At 35.2% G+C, this 21,063-nt stretch overlaps 1 protein-coding gene across 1 annotated transcript in view; it reads right to left on the reverse strand.

The window, feature by feature from the left end:
* Positions 1-5,847: 5,847 nt before the first annotated feature.
* WDR36 (WD repeat domain 36) overlaps positions 5,848-21,063 on the reverse strand; it is a 46,219-nt gene continuing 31,003 nt past the window's right edge. Inside the window, exons 16-23 of the mRNA XM_006081164.3 lie at positions 19,901-19,980; positions 13,209-13,316; positions 11,698-11,795; positions 11,173-11,318; positions 8,726-8,845; positions 8,452-8,533; positions 7,204-7,391; positions 5,848-6,062 (exon numbers count right to left, since the gene is read on the reverse strand). Of these exons, the coding sequence (XP_006081226.1) occupies positions 5,910-6,062; positions 7,204-7,391; positions 8,452-8,533; positions 8,726-8,845; positions 11,173-11,318; positions 11,698-11,795; positions 13,209-13,316; positions 19,901-19,980 (975 nt within the window). The 3' untranslated portion in view covers positions 5,848-5,909. The remainder of the gene's footprint in view (positions 6,063-7,203; positions 7,392-8,451; positions 8,534-8,725; positions 8,846-11,172; positions 11,319-11,697; positions 11,796-13,208; positions 13,317-19,900; positions 19,981-21,063) is intronic.

The raw sequence follows: 21,063 nt of genomic DNA on the forward strand, positions 1-21,063 counted from the left end.
CTCCCTTTTTCTTTCCAAGATGCATGCTGATAAAGAGAAGCCTTCTGTCTTGCCAGATCACTCCCTCACCCTCCTTCCACCCACCACTACCCTGTGCCTTGTCTCAGCGCTCCAACTGGGCCCCGGGCTAGGGTGCTGCTGCCACCCTAGGGTCACAGCTCACCTTGCCACAGCGGCTCCCCAGCCAGCCTGTTGGCATTATATCTCAGCTACCTCCTTTGTTCCCTAAGGAAGCAGGTGGAAACTTCCAGAGCTCTCGCAACATTATGCAGTCATGGAAAACTGAGCTGCCACAGGACTCTCCCTCTGCCTAAATATGTTACCATACCCCGCCACTATGGCTCAGAGTTTAAGTAGGCTCATAAGATTCTATTTCAGGATTAAAAAAAGATAATCACTCTCTGCTTGAGAACCGTCTGGCTCAGTGGTTGAGTGTCAACCCATGAACCAGGAGGTCACATTTTGATTCCTGGTCAAGGGCACATACCTCGGTTATGGGCTCAATCCCTAGTAGGGAGCGTGCAGGAGGCAGCCAATCAATGATTCTCTCTCATCATTGATGCTTCTCTCTCCCTCTCCCTTCCTCTCTGAAATCAATAAAAATATGTATTTTAAAGGTAATCACTTCCTAATTAGTTTAGGGGGGAATATGTAAATTCCGAGCTGCCGGTAGTTGAATTGCCTCAAGTTTTAATCAAGTATATCTCACAGCACAAATGAAATTCTGGCACACAGTATCCTCAATAAGTATCTGAAGACTCAAGGAATGAGGAGACATCTTGACTGAACATTTAGCCAATAATGAGGAAAGCAAAAGGGGGAGATAGAGAAACTGATTCCCAAGTAACCCCTAGATCTAGCAGTAGGTAAAGTCAATTTTTATACCTGGACTTTGCAGACACTGATGTATTTGAGTTGAGCTTCTGTTATTTGCAACTGCATGATTAATAAAAAGGCATAAACATAATAATTTAATCTAAATGATTTGTAAGAAAAATATAAATTTTTGAGACAGAAAACCCAATTAGTTTAGTAACCATAGAAAAAGTTCAATAGACAAAAATCACCATATAATAAAGACTTTATGCAAGACTTTTTTCACCATTTGATGAGACAAATTTAAATATATAGGTAAAAATTTATCGACAGGAAACAGACAAATGCACCAGTTTCACCTTACCTACAAACAATTCTATCCTAGGAATGAAAATATGAATCAGTAATAGAAATCTTTGACTAAAGTTCACTGAATGAAAACACTGATCTTTTGATATATGCTGAAAAATTTTTGTTGTTAATCCTCACCCGAGGATATTTTTCCATTGATTTTGAGAGTGGAAGGGAGGGGGAGAGACAGAGAGAGAAATATCGATGTGAGAGACACATTGATTGGTTGCCTCCCACATGAGCCCCTACTGGGGCTAGGAATTGAGCCTGCAACTAGAATCAAAACCATAAGCATTTGATGCTCTATCCACTGAGCCAAACCAGCTATGGCTAAAAAATCTCTTGATAAATTCTATATTTACCTCTAGTTTAAAAAGTACCAAATTACTAATACAATAGAACTTAACAAAAGGTACCTACCAGAAATTTAGAGCATACATTATCCTTAATGGTGGAACATGAAAAGCATTTCCACTGAAATTAGTCAAAAATTTCTGCTAAGCACTGCTATTATTCAACATCATATGCCAGATCATAACTGAAGCAATTCTAACAAAACAATTAAATGAAATACCAATACTGAATAGGAAATGAAGTCTTACAATTTCAGAAGGTGGGATTCTCTTAGATTTTCTAAGAATACATCGAAAATTCTGCCTATAATTTTAGTGCACCAAAAGCAAAACTTCAAGATATGCTCACCAATAGCCAAGAAATTTTTGAAAATCACTAGGTTTTCTCCCCCACCAAATCTGTAAACATACCAGAAAACTATAATAAAAGCAATACATTATTTATTAGAGATATCAATTAAAGAATTTAGCACATAATAAAACTGATTTCAAATCAGTGAGTAAAGAAAGAATGGACTTTGGAAAATAGATTTTGGACTTTTGAATAAAAGTAGCTCTGTATCTTACACTCTTTACAAAATTCAATTCCAGATGAAGATCTAGATGCAAAAATAATAGATGTCTTAGAAAATACAGAATATGCTTTATATTTTGAAATGCCGTAAGATTTATCAATTTGACTATATATAAATATAAAACATCTACAAAAAAGATACCGTAAGTTAAAGACAAGTAACCGAGACTAACACTAACAGACGTCAAAGAATATCTAAACTATGTGAAAAACTCCTAACAAACCCATGAGATGAAAAGACAAATCATTCAATAGAAAAATCAGCAGTATAAAAGATAATTCACATGAGAAATAGAATGCTCTACAATAAACATAGTAAAGATACCCATTCTCACTCCATCAGAAATTTTTACATTAAAACAATAAAAATAAGTTTTCACCCTTTAGATTAATAAAATATTTAAAAATTTAATATCCTTAATGATATGGGGAGCAGGTACTCATTATTGCTGAGGAGAAACTATAAAATGTTAATAGTCATTTTAGAAGCCAACTGAAGTATCTCTCAGATTAAAACTGCCTAGCTCTGGCCCACCCATTCAAAAGCTAAGCATATACTACAGAGAAATCTTTTAACTTTTTATTTTTTGACTAGAGGCCTGATGCATGAAATTCATGCAAGAGTAGGCCTTCCTTCCCCCGACTGCCAGCACCGGTTTCCCTCTGGCACCCAGGACCTGGGCTTCCCTCATAGCCCGGCTTTGTCTGGAAGGATGTCCAGTCTAATTAGCATATTATGCTTTTATTATTATAGATTACAGTTTATGTTCAATATTTTTTTGTATTAGTTTCATGTGTACAGCAGGGATTAAACAATTGTGTACAAAGTGGTCCTCCTACTTCAAGTACCCATCTAGCCCCACACAAATAGTTATCATATTAACTATAATCTCTATGCTGTAATTTACATTTCTATAACTATCTATTTCTACTTAAGCACTTCACCTTTTTCATTGAGACCCCCAAGCCCCTTCCCCTCTGTCAACTGTTCTCTGTATGAGTCTGTTTCTATTTTAGTTTGTTCTGTAGATTCCACATATAAGTAAAATCATATGGTTTTTGTCTTCCTCTGACTTATTTCACTTAGGATAATACTCTAGGTTGATCCATGCTGTCATAAAAGGTAAGATTCCTTTTTTGTTATGGCTGAGTAGTATTTCATTGTGTATATGTACCCAGACAAATCTTATATGCAGAGAGAATAATACAGGATGACATTCTTTCAGCACTGTTAGTTATTAGAAAAAAAGGAAAAGAAATCTAACCTAAGTTTCCATTATAGGCTATATAGATTGTGGACTACTATACAAAAGAGGTATGATTGTAATGAAATAAAAGATACCAAGTAGAAAAGTTGCTGAATGATATATATATATTTATGTAAAAAACAAGAATTACACACATTTTGTTTCATGTGGCTATATATAATATCTATATACATTCATAGAAAAAGGTATAGATGGAAAGTCAACAAGTGTTACTTCTAGGAAGAGTATTGAGATTGAAGGTCAATGTAAAAATATAGAACTGTCTCTGATGTTTTTACAAGTAAAATGCCATATAATACATTTGTAATTTAAATTTTGAAAAGCAATATGCAAAGACATGCATTTTCAGAAAAAAATATACACACAAATTATACTTTGTATTTCCTTCTTTCTCCCTCCCCTGATGACAAACACACAGGAAAGATTCTAGAGTACCTAAAAATGAGGATGTAATGCTGTCTAAATAAAACAATACCTCAAATAAAAACACCCAACTTCTGTATTCTCATTTGAAGAGAAAAAAAATTCAGTTCAAGTATTATAAAAGCAATACAATTTCAGTTTAGACCTCTTGTTTCAGTCATTTATAATTTTCACATGGTACATGCTTATATTTTGGAATTTTGCCACAATTTTAGAATATAGTATTGGACCAGAGGGAAATACAGTTTCTAAAGTTAGAACTTAAGTCATTATTAATATTTTGATCAGTGGCTTTAAGTTTATACACACTTCTAAAAGAATAACAAGAACATAAAACTAGATTGGCTTATTTCTTTAGCAGTTTACTAATTCTACCTTATACAATTAAACTACATGCCTGATGTAAGTTATCACTGACAACTCCTTGTGAGGACTGTTCCTTCTGGAGATTATTCTGTAAAACCTTCTTACCCTAATGAGAATGATGATAATTGGCATTCAAATACAACCAGGTGAATTTTGTGAATTACACTACTTTTAAGTATGTAAACTAAAAATTGTTTTTACTTTACTTTTTAAAATATATTTTTATTTATTTTAGAGAGGGAGAGGGATAGAAACATCAATGATGAGAACCATTGATTGGCTGCTTCCTGCATGAACCCCACTAGGCATGTGCCCTTGCAGAATCGAACCCAGGACCCTTCAGTCCCCAGGCCAATACTCTATCCACTGAGCCAAACCAGCTAGGGCTAAAAATTGTTTTTAGAGCACTGTGCTTTTAAGAACTGCTTATTTTTAATTCACGTATTGCTAGAGTTTTGAACCATGAAAGGAAAATAATGGTGAGAAAGGAGGAATTGCCAGAGCTATCTGGTTTCACAATGGTGATGAGAGAAAAGTTGAGTCAGCAGTTTCTTGCTAAATAAAGAGGTCATCAGTAAGGAAGAAAAACCTTTGAAGGATATCTTCAATGGAATTTGGAATTTCCCTCATCTATCTTAGGTATCTGTTCAACTGTCTCCTACAGCAATTTGCCAAGTCAAAGTGCCTCTCACATTCCTAAAAGAACATTTAGAAAGGCTACAGTGGAGAGAGCACTATGGCAGTGCTAGAAAACCTGGCTCTGACGCTGAGGTCCCACGCTGACATTAGCAGATTCCTCCTCTGATTACAAGAGGGCTGCACTAATGTCTGACAGCCTCCCAGCTCTAAGAATCAATGATCCCCATGTTCAGCAAAGGCCACCAAGAAAGGAAACACACCTTTTTACTTCATATCATAAAGGTGCTTTCATAACTGTACCAGAGGCCCAGTGCATGAAATTTGTGAACTCGGAGCGGGGTTGGGGGTGGGGGAGGTGGTCCCTCAGCCTGGCCTGCACCCTCTCCCAGGCATTCCGGGAGCCCTCAGGGGATGTCCGACTGATGACTTAGGCCCGCTCCCCTGCTAAAACATCAGTCAGACATCCCTCTGGCAGTCCGCCTCCCCTCCCCCCCTCTCGCTGCTCCTTACTGCTCAGCTTGCTGCTCCTTAGCACTATGGTGGAGGTGGGAGAGGCTCTCGCCACTAACGCTGCGCTCGCCATGAGCCCGGCTTCTGGCCAACCGGTACTCCCCCTGTGGGAGTGCACTGACCACCAGGGGGCATCTCCTGCATTGAGCGCCTGTCCCCTGGTGGTCAGTGCGCATCATAGCGACCGGTTGTTCTGCTGTTTGGGTCGATTTGCATATTAGCCTTTTATTATATAGGATTATAGATCAGTTTTATCTTCAACATGATTAAGCAACATTTTACATGAAATATCCAGAATCTCTTACATACTACAAATATTCAAAAAAACAGGAGCTTGTGATGACAATTTTTAAAAAAGTCATACCTAAGTAACTAATGTGAAGAGGCTCAGAAAATAAATTATTTGAGTGGATTCTTTAAGTTTTTAAAAAGAAAGGCTGGTATAATTTTATTTCAAGAAAGTATTTATCTTTTAAGTGGAAAATGACTGACTAGTCAGTAATGCTACTTTTATTTTCTCTTACAACGAAACTTGAAAAACAAAATATGAGTTAAACTGAACCCATTTAATATAAAAGTCTTTGGTTTATAAAAGTCACAAATTTATTTTTATTGTAACAAAGCACTTTTTATATAATTTAAAATGCACATGCTTTGATTGAAGAGTGATTGCAAATGAATCCAGTTTTCTTCCACCTGGGATGACAACTGTGTCATTTCTTCTAGAAGTTTTGGCTCTGAAGGAAGCATTTTAAGGTGTAACTGAAGAAAAAAAAATAGTTGAATATTTAAGAAAATTAAATTTTGTTTATTCTGGACTCAACTTTTTTACTAAGGAATGTCAGAAGACACCATCCATTCTGAATATTTTTTTCTTAACTGCTGATTTGTTACCATCTCCCATTTCCCTGTCCTCTATCAAACTTTCCTTAGTTTGAGTTCCTTTAACTGTCTTACATGTCACACCCTTAGCAGAAATGAAGTGGTCCTCATTCCCCTCCACTAAGAATAGTCCTCAAATAGGCCCGGAAACAGGACATAGATCTTACACTAAATCCTTTTTCTGTGCTTCTTTAAGTTTCTCCTTCGATTGTAACCCACTGGTAATACATGCAGATGGGCTCTTTGTTTTCTAAAGATTTAAGTAACTTTTTATTTTTTGGGGGAAAGGATATAGAAACTATTAGTGGAATTTCAATTTTTTTCATCCCACATGCTATCAACTAAGTATCTACTTTTTAAATAATTTTAAATAATCAGATCAAGTGAAAAGATTTTATATATTGATGAAAAATCATATCTATCATTGAAAAATGAGCATTATCTACCTCCTTCAATCCATTATACCATTGAAATTAACATGAGTCCTCCATTATATTAGTCATGATAGCAACTCTGTTATTGCCAAATCACTTGAAACTCCTTCAACCAAGAGAAAAGTATTTTTACCTCAGCATAGAAAAAAAATGCAAAAAATGAATATAAACCTGACTTTCTCTTCATGATCACAGAAAAACAGCCAAAATGTAACTACTTTAAAAAGTTAATAGATGTCATAGAAAATTCAGAGTTGAGTCAAAATTCTGCTGAATAAAAAATTTAAATAAATAAATAATGAAATTAAATTAAAAACTACAAAGCTGTGTAGTCCAGATGCCCAGTATGGTAGTCAGGAGGTACAGGTGACTGTTTACATTTAATTAAATTCCCATAAAATAAAAAGTTCCACTTCTCCAGTCACATCAGCCACATTTAAGTGCTCAGTAGCCACATGTGACAGACAAATGGCTGCCATGCTGGGCAGCACAGGCATAGAACATTTCCATCTCTGCAGAAAGTGCAATGAGACAACATTGCTTCAGAGGAAGGCAAGCTGGGAAGTACTGTCTTACATTAGACTTACCTTTAGAAACAATGCAAGGTATGCCTGGGCTAACTCAAAATCACGCTTTCGGTCCAACATCAATCCGATCATTTTTAAGAAACTCTGCATAACTTCTACAGACCCACCACATTCAGGAGACAAGCTCCGCAGCTCTGTTTCAATTGCCGATGGACCTAATTCTTTCAGAAGGTTAAGAGCAGCATCATCTGTATTAAGTTTTAAAAAGAATCCAGTTATTACCTACATCAGTTTACTTAGGAAACTACTTTTTCCATTTCATACCCCAAGCAACATATACATAAATTGCACAGGAAATTCTCTCTGTGGATTAATTTTTTTCTGTTAAGTAGTAGAATAAACCAAATTAAATAAAACCAGTACAAATAATGAGAGCAATATAATAAAAATTACTAAAAATACAAAACTACACTAGTGCTTCCCTTCTTTGTCTCCCACCCCCAAAGTAAAACTCCTTTTATGAGCTTGCTGTTCTTCAGTCATCAGTACCATTCTTTGACTTTGCAAATGTGGACTCGAGTAATTTTGGTACAAAAACAAAAGCATTTGGAACAGACAACAGGAGGATAAATCAAATAAGAGAGTGATTGTGATTTTGTAATTCCTTACAGCTCTTATTGTTTATCATTACTAGCTACAGACTATAGCTTTCAAAAAGATAGATCTACTATTAACAAACTCAATAAATTTTAAAATTATCTTTTGATGAGATAATTTGGGAATATCTAAAATCATTGAAGACAAAAGTCTCTGTTATATTCCCAAACTGTATGGCAAACTGTTTTTGTAAATAAAAACAAAAGCATTAGAAAAAAATCTAATTTTCCATGTAAAAAGTGTGAATATTTTCAAGACTATTCTAATATCAATATCATCTTAGTTTAGTGTCACTCAACTATAATAATAAAAGGGTATTATGCTAATTAGGCTAGACGTCCTTCTGGATGAAACCAGGGCTGGAGGGAAGCTAGCCTGGGTCCTGGGTGTGAGGGAAACCAGTGCCGGCAGCTGGGGGAAGGAAGGCCTTTTCTTGCATGAATTTCATGCATTGGGCCTCTAGTTTAATATAACAGTAGAAAAGCTAAAGTTACTTCAGAGTAAAACCCAAGTTTCAACCCTTTTAGTTCTTACTATCTTCTTTTAGCTACTGAGAAACCTGCTAATAGTTCACTCAATTTCTTTTCATAGAAAGTAAAATAAGCTAAAAATACTTGGTAAATATTTTATAATTTTTTATAATTAACTTACATTTATTATTCACGAGTCCTTCTTCAAGTTTCAAGAAGAAATCTGATTTTTGAGCCAAAATTCCAAGATTTACCACTTTAGACTTAAAAAAATAAATACACATTATTCAAAGAACACAATTGTAAGGAAAAATATGTATAGTCTATAATTAAAAGCTACCATTAATTTACTCTATATGCATAAAACTGGGTGTTGGTAAAAAACACACACACTACAACTGTATAATACAGAACACACCCCCCACATACTTAGAATGCTCCAATTTGATTTTTACCTGCTGTGGATCATTATTTTGTTCGGGCGCAGCATATCTGGGTACAAGGCCAGGAACTGTTGGTATAAAAAATGGTACTGACTTGGGTACTTTGGGAGGTTCCTTTGGTTTATTCTTTTTCTGATTAAGAGAAAAAAATAAAAAGATGAGCAAGTAATCATCTGGCTAGCAGTTACTAATATTTAATTCTCAATAAATTTTTTTAAAAAGTCCAAAAAGTAACAAAAAGGAATGAAAATTTTTCAGATTAGAATGTTAAAATAAAATCCCATCAATCAATATCACAGATATCTTTAAAATGGGTTTCCCAATGCAAACCTCCAGAACCCCTGCGAATAAGGCAGAAGGGAAATGACGGGGTTCAGGAGAAGCCCCAGGACAAACAAACCTCATTTTCCTGAAACATGAATATTTAGGTGAAGAAATAATAATCACTTTTGAAATTCTTTAATATTAAAATACAAACTTTTTATCAAAATGGGCTAGAAAGCAAAATTTACAAATGCTCAATATTTTCCCCGAGCCCAGAGCCTTTAGAAGTAATTAGGTGTAATATTTTTTGTGAAACGTATCCCTAATTCTTCTACTTTGTTAAAATTTTTATTTTTCCTTAGTAATCTGTGTTTTTAAGAAGCAAGAGAATACTATTGCCTGTTTATAAAATGTTTCAAGTGTTAGTAAAATTCAATCAGGAAAACCACTATCAGATTTCCCACCGACAGAATTTAGTTTTGATGACTACACGCTACACATCACTATCTCAAGAACATTTGATGAAGAGCCTTTGTATGGTAAACTGCCTGATAAAGGGGTCTCACAATTTTACCTCCCACTATTTCTCTTCCATTCCAGGAGCTCTGCAACCTTAGGGAGATTTGCTTTTTGAAAGAAAGCTAGGGATATTGGTGGCTTTAAGGAGGAATGGAATAAAAAAAAGCTACTACTTGAAAACAGGATAAAGTGCTGCTAAATTACAGGGTAAGCACAGCCCTTCTTTGAGATGGTAGAGGAGTAAGAGTCACAGTTTCACTTCTAACTCTCTGTTACAGAGTGATAAGGGAGACAGTCCCTGAACTGTAAATAAAAATAAAAGGCTTTTGGAGGAGTTCCACAGCGCTCTGGAGATTATCTATCTCCTACGGAAAACCAAAAGTAGAAAAACTGCCACAAAACAAATATAAAATTCTAACTTTTTTCATTCAGTAGGATGTAAAAATATTGGAAGTGAGCACTTCTCTCATAAAATCATTCACTCAGGTTTATATTTAAGTTTTTACGCAGAACAAACTATGTCTTAGCAAGGAACAGAGTAGTCCAAAAACTTAGCTCATTAATTGGGCATTACTCTGATTGCTCCCTTCACACTCATTTACTACTTATACTTTTTCATGCGTCGTTTTTAAAGCTAGTCCTTGGAGCACTACCTTTAGCTGACAGATTGGGCAACAGCTTTGAGGAAATTAACATGTGAAAACTTTCCTTACCCAAGACACTCATATTCGTTTGGGTACTAAGTTATTGGTTACAAAAAAACTTACTACTTTGTCATAGTTATCGATGTCCTTACACTTTTTTTATGGCCAGCCCACAATATAACTTAGCATGCATATGACCTCTAGTGAATGTATGTGTTTATCTAACCAAACCAAGCTTCAATAATCAATGCTTAGCATTATCACAGGATGGCCTCTAAAATTTTCTACTCTAGTCTAGTCCTCTCAATTGTTTTCACTACTCACAAATGAGGATCATGAAACATGCTTTGAAAAACACTAATATATTATCTATTTTTCATGTAAAATTATAATTTCCTCAAATACAAAGGGACCAGGTTTTTTTCATTGGCACTGTCACGGGACATTACCTAGTACCTAGTTCTTTTTAACTTACATGCCTGGATCCAACACTGCAAGCTCTAAACATCTTCTTATAGTTGGCAGAGTAGCATATAGAATAATAAATGGTAGTTGAAGCTTAATTTTAAAAAGACTAGTGAAAGTCTTTTCGTTTCCAAATGACTAGTGATAGATACCACATGTGGTGGCAGTATTTTTTTCTTGTTTTAGAAACTAGGGGGTGTGGGGGAGGGCGCGTAATGTGGGGATAAGGACACATATGTAATAACTTAATCAAGAAATTAAAAAAAAAAAGAAGTCAAAAAAGTAGTTTAGAGGCTGGATTAAAAACATCAAATTTATAATAGCTCTGCAGTTGTAGGCTGTACTTCTGCTGTATCCAAAGGTCTGCTGAATGCTCTCAAAATTAATACATATAAAGAGAATTCTGTGATAATCACACTAGATTAAATAGGATTCAACTAAATGGCATGCTCTTAAGTATTAACTGTTCCTCCTAAATCTCTCAAAGTAGGGGAAGCTATTTCTACTAAAGAAAATGCTTCTGGAATGTGTCTTTAGGGGTGAATATTCAGTGTACTATAATAGTACCTTAATAACATCAAGATTAAGAAGGTTTTTCCACCGTGATTCAGGAAGGAGGGATAGAGTCACCAACTGCTCATTCAACTGTTCTGGGGAATCATACTCTATCATTTCATCACTTGGCTCTATGGTTTCTTCTGATAATTCTACATCTGAAAACAAAAATTTGGGGGTAAAAAAAAATTAACACACAATATTTTTATCATGTAAAAGAAATTTAATTCAGACCAAATCCATTAGTATTTCATAACACATTTACTCAATGTAGATTTGTAAACTCTTAATTTCCTCATCTTCTCATATTAACTATAACTCCCATCACAAGACCTAAAACACTTCTCCCTAATACCAACAGATTACCAATTGATAATCTTATCAATCACATTTTTGTAAAAAATTTATGAAGTCATTCAAAATATTTCATATCAGTTAAATACTTCGATTGAATCCATTAAACTCTGCCTTCAATAGCAATACGCCCATGTTTGGTTTATGATATTACACTTCAAAAAATTACTATTTTCTGATTACCTTCGGTTTGACAAGTTCCAGGAAGCATCACTACTGAAGGAACATAATCTGTGGGAAGTGGCCGTAATGAAACAACTGAATACAGGGAAATATTGGACCTGAGAAATAAAAACACAAGCCATATTTTAAAACTTAAAAATACAGGTTTTTTGGGAAAAACTTCAATTACTGGTCTAAAAAAACAAACAGAAAAACTTCAATTACTCTACAATCTTGAATTTGGATACAGATTCCAATCACGTACAACTTAAAAACAACCTCAAAAATAAATAAAATAGTATTAATTTGAAAATGCCTTGATTCATGTCATAGATGTTACCACAAGAAAGCTGTGCATAAACATTACTAATGTAGTACACAAAAGTATTTGAGAGATCAGTACTAGGGAGTACTTTTATAAAGTAACATAATCTCCTTGTCTTTATATTGTTTTGACAATTGTCAACCTTCAGTTAAGAACATAATACCTAACTGAAGGAAGGACAGACTCAGAGAGTTAAGTCAGACACAGAATAAGATAATCAGATCCTTGAGACTGTAAACAGTCATGGATTTCTCCTTCCCTAGAATGGCCCTCTAAGTGGCCATGTTTCTGCTACCTTGACCCTACACATGACCTTGGATGACTAATCAAGATGTAGCTTCCTATCCCAAAGTGAGTTAATCAGATTCTGTTTTCCATACATTATGAATTTAGAATGAAAAATAAAAGTTGGGGAAATCAGGTTCTGAGCTATATGAATAGTGGTACTACATAGCTGCTAAGGTCCCACAGCTACTATTCTTCTCTTATCTTGATTATTCAAGTCTCACAGATTCCAGGAGATACTCCATTTTGCTTATTAAGGTGGCCAGAGTGTATTTCAATTGCATACTGAATTTTTTTGTGTGTCATAAAAATTTAATTAGAAAATTTTATAATTAGAAAAAAAAGGTACTTTTTTTTCTCTTCCTCAATAATTAATAACAGTTAAAAGACATAGACATCTGACCCTAGGAAATACCCAGCACTTTTTCTCGGCCCAGATGATGGACCATCTACCTTGACCTCTTACATGTTCGTCACAATGGAGTTGGGTGTGAAGAGTTATGTAACTAGAATGATCTTAGCAAGCATCCTTCCCAAACAATGCCTTATAGATAAAGTAGTCTGAAGTTGACAGGTGACTCACTAAGGTTATAAAGCAGTATTGGGGTAGTAGCAGGAGGGCCAGAACCTGGCTAGGGACTCCCATTTTTCTAACATTTTAAAATTCACATATCCTTTTTGCAAAATAAAAGCTAAATAAGATAACAGATAAAAATCAATTGTGTGGTTGAACAAAGGTATCTAAATTATCAAGCAGATGTTGAATCAGCCATAAACTTATGGTAAATTAACCCTGTCAACAATGTGACATTTCCATTTTATAAATTAGAAAAAAAAAAGGTTAGTTAGCAACTATGGTTGTCTGACAATATCATCTTCCTTCTCCTCCTTACCCCAAACAGAACTATATGAATGAACTCACCATAGATAAATTCCAAGGTGGTCCACGTGGGAAGTGGCCAGAAAGTCTCCGGTAGGGGACATAGTTACATTGAGAGGAGCTGAGTCCAACAAAAAGCTGTCTATAAGGCTATAAAAAGGATCAAGATGTTAAACTCTACCAAAACATTTAACGCACAAATATATTTTTGTTAAAAATAATATGAAATAATATAGAAAAGTTTCATTTTTATTTTTTAATAATCACCAATACCAGAAAGGCATCAATAACAAAGAGCTTTGTCAATTATGTTACTATTTGAAAATAACCTCTCTTAATGAGAATGACTCAGAACTTCAAATTACCAATTAGCCAGAGAAAGAGTTTCAACAGGGAGAACACAGGAGGAAATACTCTTTTTCTGGAATGCCATTTTGGTAGACTGACTTGGGAACATTTCTCTTGTATTTTTGTTATCCCAGTGAAAATAATAAAAGGCTTAGGCAACAGAAGAAATTAAAATAAAATGACTGTAAATAAGAATAAGAAAACAGTAATGGAAGAAACTCGAGCAAGTCTGTTTTTCAAATAGGTAACCACACTATACATGAAACATATGAAAGAATTCAGTCTACAGAGCATAACCATAAAGCAGTGTATAAAAACTAGTCTCACAGCTTGAAAAGTTGGAAGGGTTGAAAAGTTGGGTAAGAAGGGGGAGTGATCACCCCCAGGTAGGAGGCTTGGAGTAGGCTTCTCAGAAAACACAGTGCTGGAGATGAGCCTTCCAAATGGATGTTGATGGTAGAGAAAGCGTATCCTGGCTGAGGGAAGTGTGGAGGGCAAGGCAAAGGAAAACACAACTGGGTTTAGTGAGGAGTGCAGTTTGGTACATAAGCATAAGGCTACATACAGGCTCCTGAATACAAAACACCTAAATTTGTTTTTACTTTAATCAATGAAAAGTCACTGAAGGCTTTGAGCAGATAGTAATGTAATCTTCACTTTCATAAAAAATCTGCCATCAGAATGTAGAGTATATTTGAACAGGAAGAAGAGTGAAACTGTGCTAGCAGTCATCTAACAGCATTAAAGATCTGATCTAGGATGTTGACAGCAGGAAGTGACCTGAGTGAATTTAATGAGCAAAGAGAAAGATCTGCAAAGGAAGCTTCTTAGGTTGGCTGAGGGTGTGAATACTTTGTGTACTTTAAGAGAAATATACTGTTTTAATCACAGCTATTTTATTTATTTTTTTTTTTAAATATATTTTATTGAGTTTTTACAGAGAGGAAGGGAGAGGGATAGAGAGTTAGAAACATCGATGAGAGAGAAACATCGATCAGCTGCCTCCTGCACATCCCCCACCGGGGATGTGCCCGCAACCCAGGTACATGCCCTTGACCGGAATCGAACCTGGGACCCTTCAGTCCGCAGGCCGACGCTCCATCCACTGAGCCAAACCGGTTTCGGCCACAGCTATTTTAAAAACTATTTTATTCACTGAAGGCAGTACATTATCCATGGGAAGGCACAACAAAATGACTGAAGTTCAGAATCTACATTATATAAAACATCATTTTAAGAAAAACAATAACAATAGTTAACAGTTTTTAGTATTCCATGCTAGGAAGTATCCTGAGCCTTTGAGTCTACTAATTGAATCCTCACTACCCTATAAGGCAGATCTGTATTATATAAATCAGAAAATGAGGCCCAGTAAGATTTAAAAACTTGCTCAAGGTAGAAAATTGAGCCAAGACTGTCACACAAGCAGTCTGTACTCTTAATCACTATAAACTCAGTAAAACCACTGCTGAAACTAAAGTATAACAAGCCGCTCAACAGCACATTTACATGCTGGGAATGTCTACACTGGTGATTCACGAGCAGCGCAAATGTGAATGAAGTCTCTCCAGTGGAGACGTTAAGTGACTTGTCCAAAATAAAATCTCTCGCCCTCGCCGGTTTTGCTAAGTGGATAGAGCATCCGCCCATGAACTGAATGGTCCCGGGTTCAATTCCAATCAAGGGCACATACCTAGGTTGCAGGCTTGATCCCCGGCCATGGTCTGGGCGCAGGCGGGAGGCAACCAATCAATGTGTCTCTCTCACATCGATGTTTCTCTCTCTAAAAATCAATGGGAAAATATCCTCAGGTGAGGATTAATTTTTTAAAAAATCTCTCAATTTGTTCAGAGTGTAATTAATACGGTAAAACTTAAATAATGAATGATAGGAAAATAAGCCTTAAAATTAGGAACACTGGAAACACACACCAAAGTGTGCTCAGGACAATGACTGTTATTTGATTCTTAGTTATGGGGAAAAAGGTGAAGAATAACCTGTCTGATTTCTGCTCAAACTTACTCTGGAAGCTCACAAGAATGCCTTCTCTTAAGAATCAAGAGAATTGGGGAAAATAAAACTTTGGTAAACACTTATTATATACCAGACTATTAAATTATTTATGTTATTTAACCCAAACAACCCAGAGCAGAAACATTACTCCAATGTATACAGATGAAAATTAAGCCTAAACACAGAAGTTTCAGATCTTACCATTTCTTGTCTTGATCAATATTTGTGCATTAACTTAACTATGTGAGGGGTGAAACATCCTAACATGTCTGCTAAAAAGAGAATCTACAATCTACTGCTTAAGCAAATTTATTCTATATAATACTATAATTATTTTGTCAAATTCATTGTGCAACTTGACTCCACAGCTGTTGCGTGTGGGTAGAGAGACCTTCCGTTATGTAAAAGCATCAAATTGAGGAAGATGATTTCCATATACAAAGCATATTTTACATGGCCATATTAATTCATAAAGCATAAGTGTGCAGGCTTAATCCCAGACTGCCGGAGCCCGCCGGCACTACAGTCGAACAGTACCTGAAAGGGGGTGAGGATTAAGAAAAGAGACAGACGCAAAGATGGGATCGGGAGGACTGACAGCTCAAGACTGCAGCCCCGAGTTTATTTCACACAGTCTTTTTATACATTCACTGGTTACATATGCTTTTAGCAGAACTTAAGCAACTTTCGATTTAATCAGCGCAAGCATCTCCTTTAACAGTCTCAGCCAACTTCCTTTTTTCCAATCCTTCGTCTTAGTCGGCGGCTGAGACCGACTTTGATGATCTAAGCTCAGCTAGACTACTTCCTTATTCTCACAAGCTATATTGCTGCAGCACAATTTTCCTGCTTATTTGGCATTTAGCAAGCTAAATCAGTAACTTGAACTTTAGTGGGATAGAGCGTGTGACAGCCCACCTTGTGAAAGACTGTCTCCTCGGGACCTTGTCAAACCGAGACCGCTCCCCACACCAGACTTAACTACCATATAGTCCCTGCCAAGGTCACAGAATGAAAAGCCCCAGATAAGGTACATAGTTTTTGAGAGAAGATCAATAAAATCCTCACTGTAAGAAATCAGATTTTCAAGCACAGAGCCTTGCATACCAAGTCCTTTCTGGTTATATCAGGGGTGGGGAACCTATTTTCTGCCAAGGGCCATTTGGATATTTATAACATCATTTGTGGGTCAAACAATATTGTCAACTTAAAAATTAGCCTGCTATATTTGGTCAAACATTTAATTAACTCACTCCTAATGCCTTGCCAGGGCCAGACCAAATGATTTCCAGGGCCTTATACAGCCGATGGGCCAGATGTTCCCCACCCCTGGGTTATATCCTGAACAAATGCAGACAGTAGATGATCAATCTCCAAAGTGATGGAATCAACTTACACAAAAATCTTTAATGAGTAGAAGAAAGGGATGGTTTTGCCTCAGTGAGAAATGCAAAATAATATTCTATTCCAATTATTCTCATGTAATGCTCCTCAGAAAACAGCAATGAGACAGAACAAAATGTAAAATTCTATTAAAGCTGCACAGCTGGTGTGGTTCAGTGGTTGAGCACTGACCCATGAACCAGGAGGTCACAGTTCAATTCCTGGTCAAAGAACATGTCCGGGTTGCAGGCTTGATCCCCAATAGGAGACATTGCTATTTTATACTTTTCTCATCCCCAAAAGAGTTCAATATGAACTTCCAGTAGATTGAAAACAAAGAAATAAAGATGGTAGTGGTAGGGAATGACAAAAAATTTCAACTGGCTCTAACCGGATTGGCTCAATGGATAGAGTGTCGGCCTTCGGACTGAAGGGTCCCAGGTTTGATTCTGATCAAGGACATGTATCTTGGTTGCGGGCACATCCCCAGTAGGAGGTGTGCAGGAGGCAGCTGATTGATGTTTCTCTCACATCGATGTTTCTAACTCTCTATCTCTCTCCCTTCCTCTCTGTAAAAAATCAATAAAATATATTTAAAAAAACAAAAAACTTCAACTGTGCTTCTCTGAGAATCCTACAAAATAAGAAAACTTTCTCTATTTTAAAACAATTTTACAGGAAACAGTTCAGTGCCTATGCAACTGTTTTAGATAGGCACAACTCCAGGTAGATTACACCTGTATGTTACCACACCCAAAGGTTTACTCATAAATAGTTTCACTTTTCAGACTATGTAATGAGCATATTCATTCTTTAAATATTTAATATGTGATGTAAATGACGAAGCTGCATACTGAAGAAAGAACTAGGAATCTCCAAAGATTGTCATACAAATTATGATTTAAAAACAGGGGAATCAAAAACCCCAATAATTACATATGGGTGTATGATGAAACACTAATCCTCACTTCCTCATTATCTTCTACATCAAGAAAATCAGTTCATTCTTAATAACATATGACACAGCCCAAGCAAGGTGGAAAGCACAACTGTTGGGAAATGTTTTTTCCTCCAATGCTTATTGCAGCAAAATGTAATTCATGAAATATGCCACCATGGGCAAATCACGTCGCTTCTCTTTGAGCCTCCATTTCCTCATTTGTAAAATGGAACTAATAATAGTAATAGTACCTACACCCATTCGAATATGAGGGAAGGTGAAAAATAAAAGTATATAAAGTGCTTAGTAGCTAATGGTAAATGCTAATTTAGTTGCAATTAGACAGCAGCAGTTGTGTGACATGGTTTTTCAAGCTTCCTCATTTACTCCACTTCCAATCTTAGCCAAAGTAGTCCTTATTTTTGTCTTTATTAAAATTAGACTTTGGTTCAATCAGTGTAGACGTAATTACATTTTCTTTTAATAATCCCTGTGTGACTCATTTCTTGTTTGTGTGTCTCTGCCATCTTCATGCCTTTGTATTCATTTAAAATTGCCGGTGTTCACCGAAAGATATCAGAATCGAAAACTAATCAAATTTAAATCTGCTCAACTTTTTACTGAAATAAAAGATTTAGCAAAAAGACTAACGCTGAGTCAAAGACTGATAGATTTAAATGCTTCTATCTAGATCCTATTTTTTCCATTCTGAAGATAAATTTGCTGCTTTGTAAAAATATTGTGTTAATTTAGTGCTACTGAACATTAACCTATCTCTCCCATCTAATGTAAACTAAAACTACTAAAAAGGAAAATGACAAGGGCATATGTCAACTCTATTACTTGTACAACTTTCCTACTGTGATTAAAGCAATTCAAATTACAATGTTCAGTTTTAGAAAAATAGCAAAAGTCCTAGACTACCAATATTTCTAATGGTGACTTTTTTTTTAAAAAAAGTAAGGAAATACCAACTTTAGGTGAACTTTTTGAAGTCAGAGGATATAGCCCAGGAACATGTATGGACATGTTAGTTTTTAGAGCTGGACTAATTAGCAACACACTTTTGTTGCACATATTCCAAATCGGGTGCCTATGCTGGATAAATAGCTGTGTCTCATTCCTATATCACACTTGAAAGGAAATTATTACATCAGGGTTTTTCCTTTCTAAAGGTCAAACTGCTTTCAAGTATGAGCTTATCCAACTCCTCAGGAAAAAAAAAGTAGAATTGGACAGAGCTTAGTAATTTACAAATATTTCAAAGATTAAAAAGTACCATCTTCTTTCTCATCTTTCTTACCAATGTCTTTCCTTATGGTATATTCCTGTTAAATGAGATATTTTGCATTCCCATCACTCCTTCCTAAGCAATTCTATGTTAATATGATTTTAAATTGCATCTATTCCTATATAATTTTTAAGAGTATTTTTTAATTGATTTTTTAGAGAGAGGAAGGAAGTGAGAAAGAGAAACATTGATCTGTTGCCTCCTGTATGTACCCCAACCAGGAATTGAACCCAAAACCTGGGTATGTGCCCTGACCTGGAATCAAACCTGCGACCCTTCGGTGCATGGGATAATGCTCAACCAACCGAGCCACAAAGGCCAGGGCTACTCCTATATAATTTTTAACAACAACAAAGCACACACACACACATTCTCTCTCTCAGTCTCCAATGTTCAAATTAATTAACGGAATTGGATAATATTTTCTCTTTGAGAAATGTTTTAGTAGCAAGTTAAGTCTATGAGATAGATTTCTGAACACTACTGAGTTTTACCCAAATCTTAAGATGCACATGTTTCATTCTTGAAGGTATCTAAAATGTCTTCCTTCAAGAATTATGTTAGAGACAGAGAATATATAACATACATCAAGGAAAGTTAAGGTTTTTGGCCTTTTAACTAAATTCAATATGAACAAAAAAACATACAAAATAAAAGTTTGAGTCATATTTTTAAAAGCACATAATCCATTAATTACAGGTAAAAGATAATGATTGAGAAATTTTCTGATAGAGGTTAAGGATTTAAAAATAAACTCACCACCCAGAAGGAAGGTCCCAAGTTCTAATAGAGCAATCCATTGAAGCACTTATTAACCAACGACCATCAGGACTGAAAGCCTTTAAGTTAAAAAAAATAAATAAGAGTACATACATAATCTGTGTGTGTGTGTGTGTGTATACATGTATATGTATGTTTGTAATGTTTGTGCCTGCATTTTTAACAGCTTAAAGAATGCAATAAATTAAAAGATACAGACTACATGAAAAACTAAGTTTGAGTAAAATTTAGACTACCTTATTTTATATAAAAGAAACCATTTCTTATATACCACTGATTTGGATATAGATAAGGATTAGGCTTTTATAGGAAATATAAAAAGTTTTGAAATTAACACTAAAAATTAAATCTTTATTCCAAAATCTCCTATATTTATAGACAATTAACAAACTGTGTTTAACTACAAATTATTTTTAATATAAAACTGCTGTTCTGAGAGCATTCAATTACTAGTAGAAATATTTTGTTATCTAATTTGATTACAACATATCTGTGAAAGCAACAAAAACTACATTTTCTTAAACAGTCTATATATTAGACTAGCTTTCTAAGAATAAACCTAATTTTGAATGCATATTATCTTAAAATATTAAAGTTACTAAAAAAGTCATTATACTTTTACTTGTAGTTTCAGTTAAAAATCTTCTTCACTAATCATGTTTGATTTCCAAAATATAATTTAAATCTGCAATAAGAGTTTCAAAATAAATTTAAACTATAAACTACTTATAAAGAAGGTATAGATTTTCTATCATTAAAAATAAATAATAATAGCTCTCTCCTTGCCTGTAGCAAGTGTTTTGAGGCTTAAATCACATAGGATGTGGAAGAAGGCCCAAAAGGAAAAACTTTAGGGTTCATAATGGCAGTAGATTGTATTCATCCAGAAGTCTAAGCACATCAAAGGGATCAAGACTATCCATATTGGCACATGATATTTGGATAAGTGAACTCTAATTTGTTCACAGGGCTGCAGTAATATTGTGGAAACTCAAAACTTAAGGTACAGAGAGATCAATTTACAGAATAGAACAAGCTATTAAAGGACGGGAAAATGATCTGATAAATAAATCTCAGACATTTAAGAGGAGTAATTTAATACTGAGTAGTAGAAACTCCAGACACACAAGTTGAAAAATGTG

Source organism: Myotis lucifugus, unplaced genomic scaffold (assembly GCF_000147115.1).
Source record: "Myotis lucifugus unplaced genomic scaffold, Myoluc2.0 scaffold_0, whole genome shotgun sequence".
Classification (NCBI taxonomy): Eukaryota; Metazoa; Chordata; class Mammalia; order Chiroptera; family Vespertilionidae; genus Myotis; species Myotis lucifugus.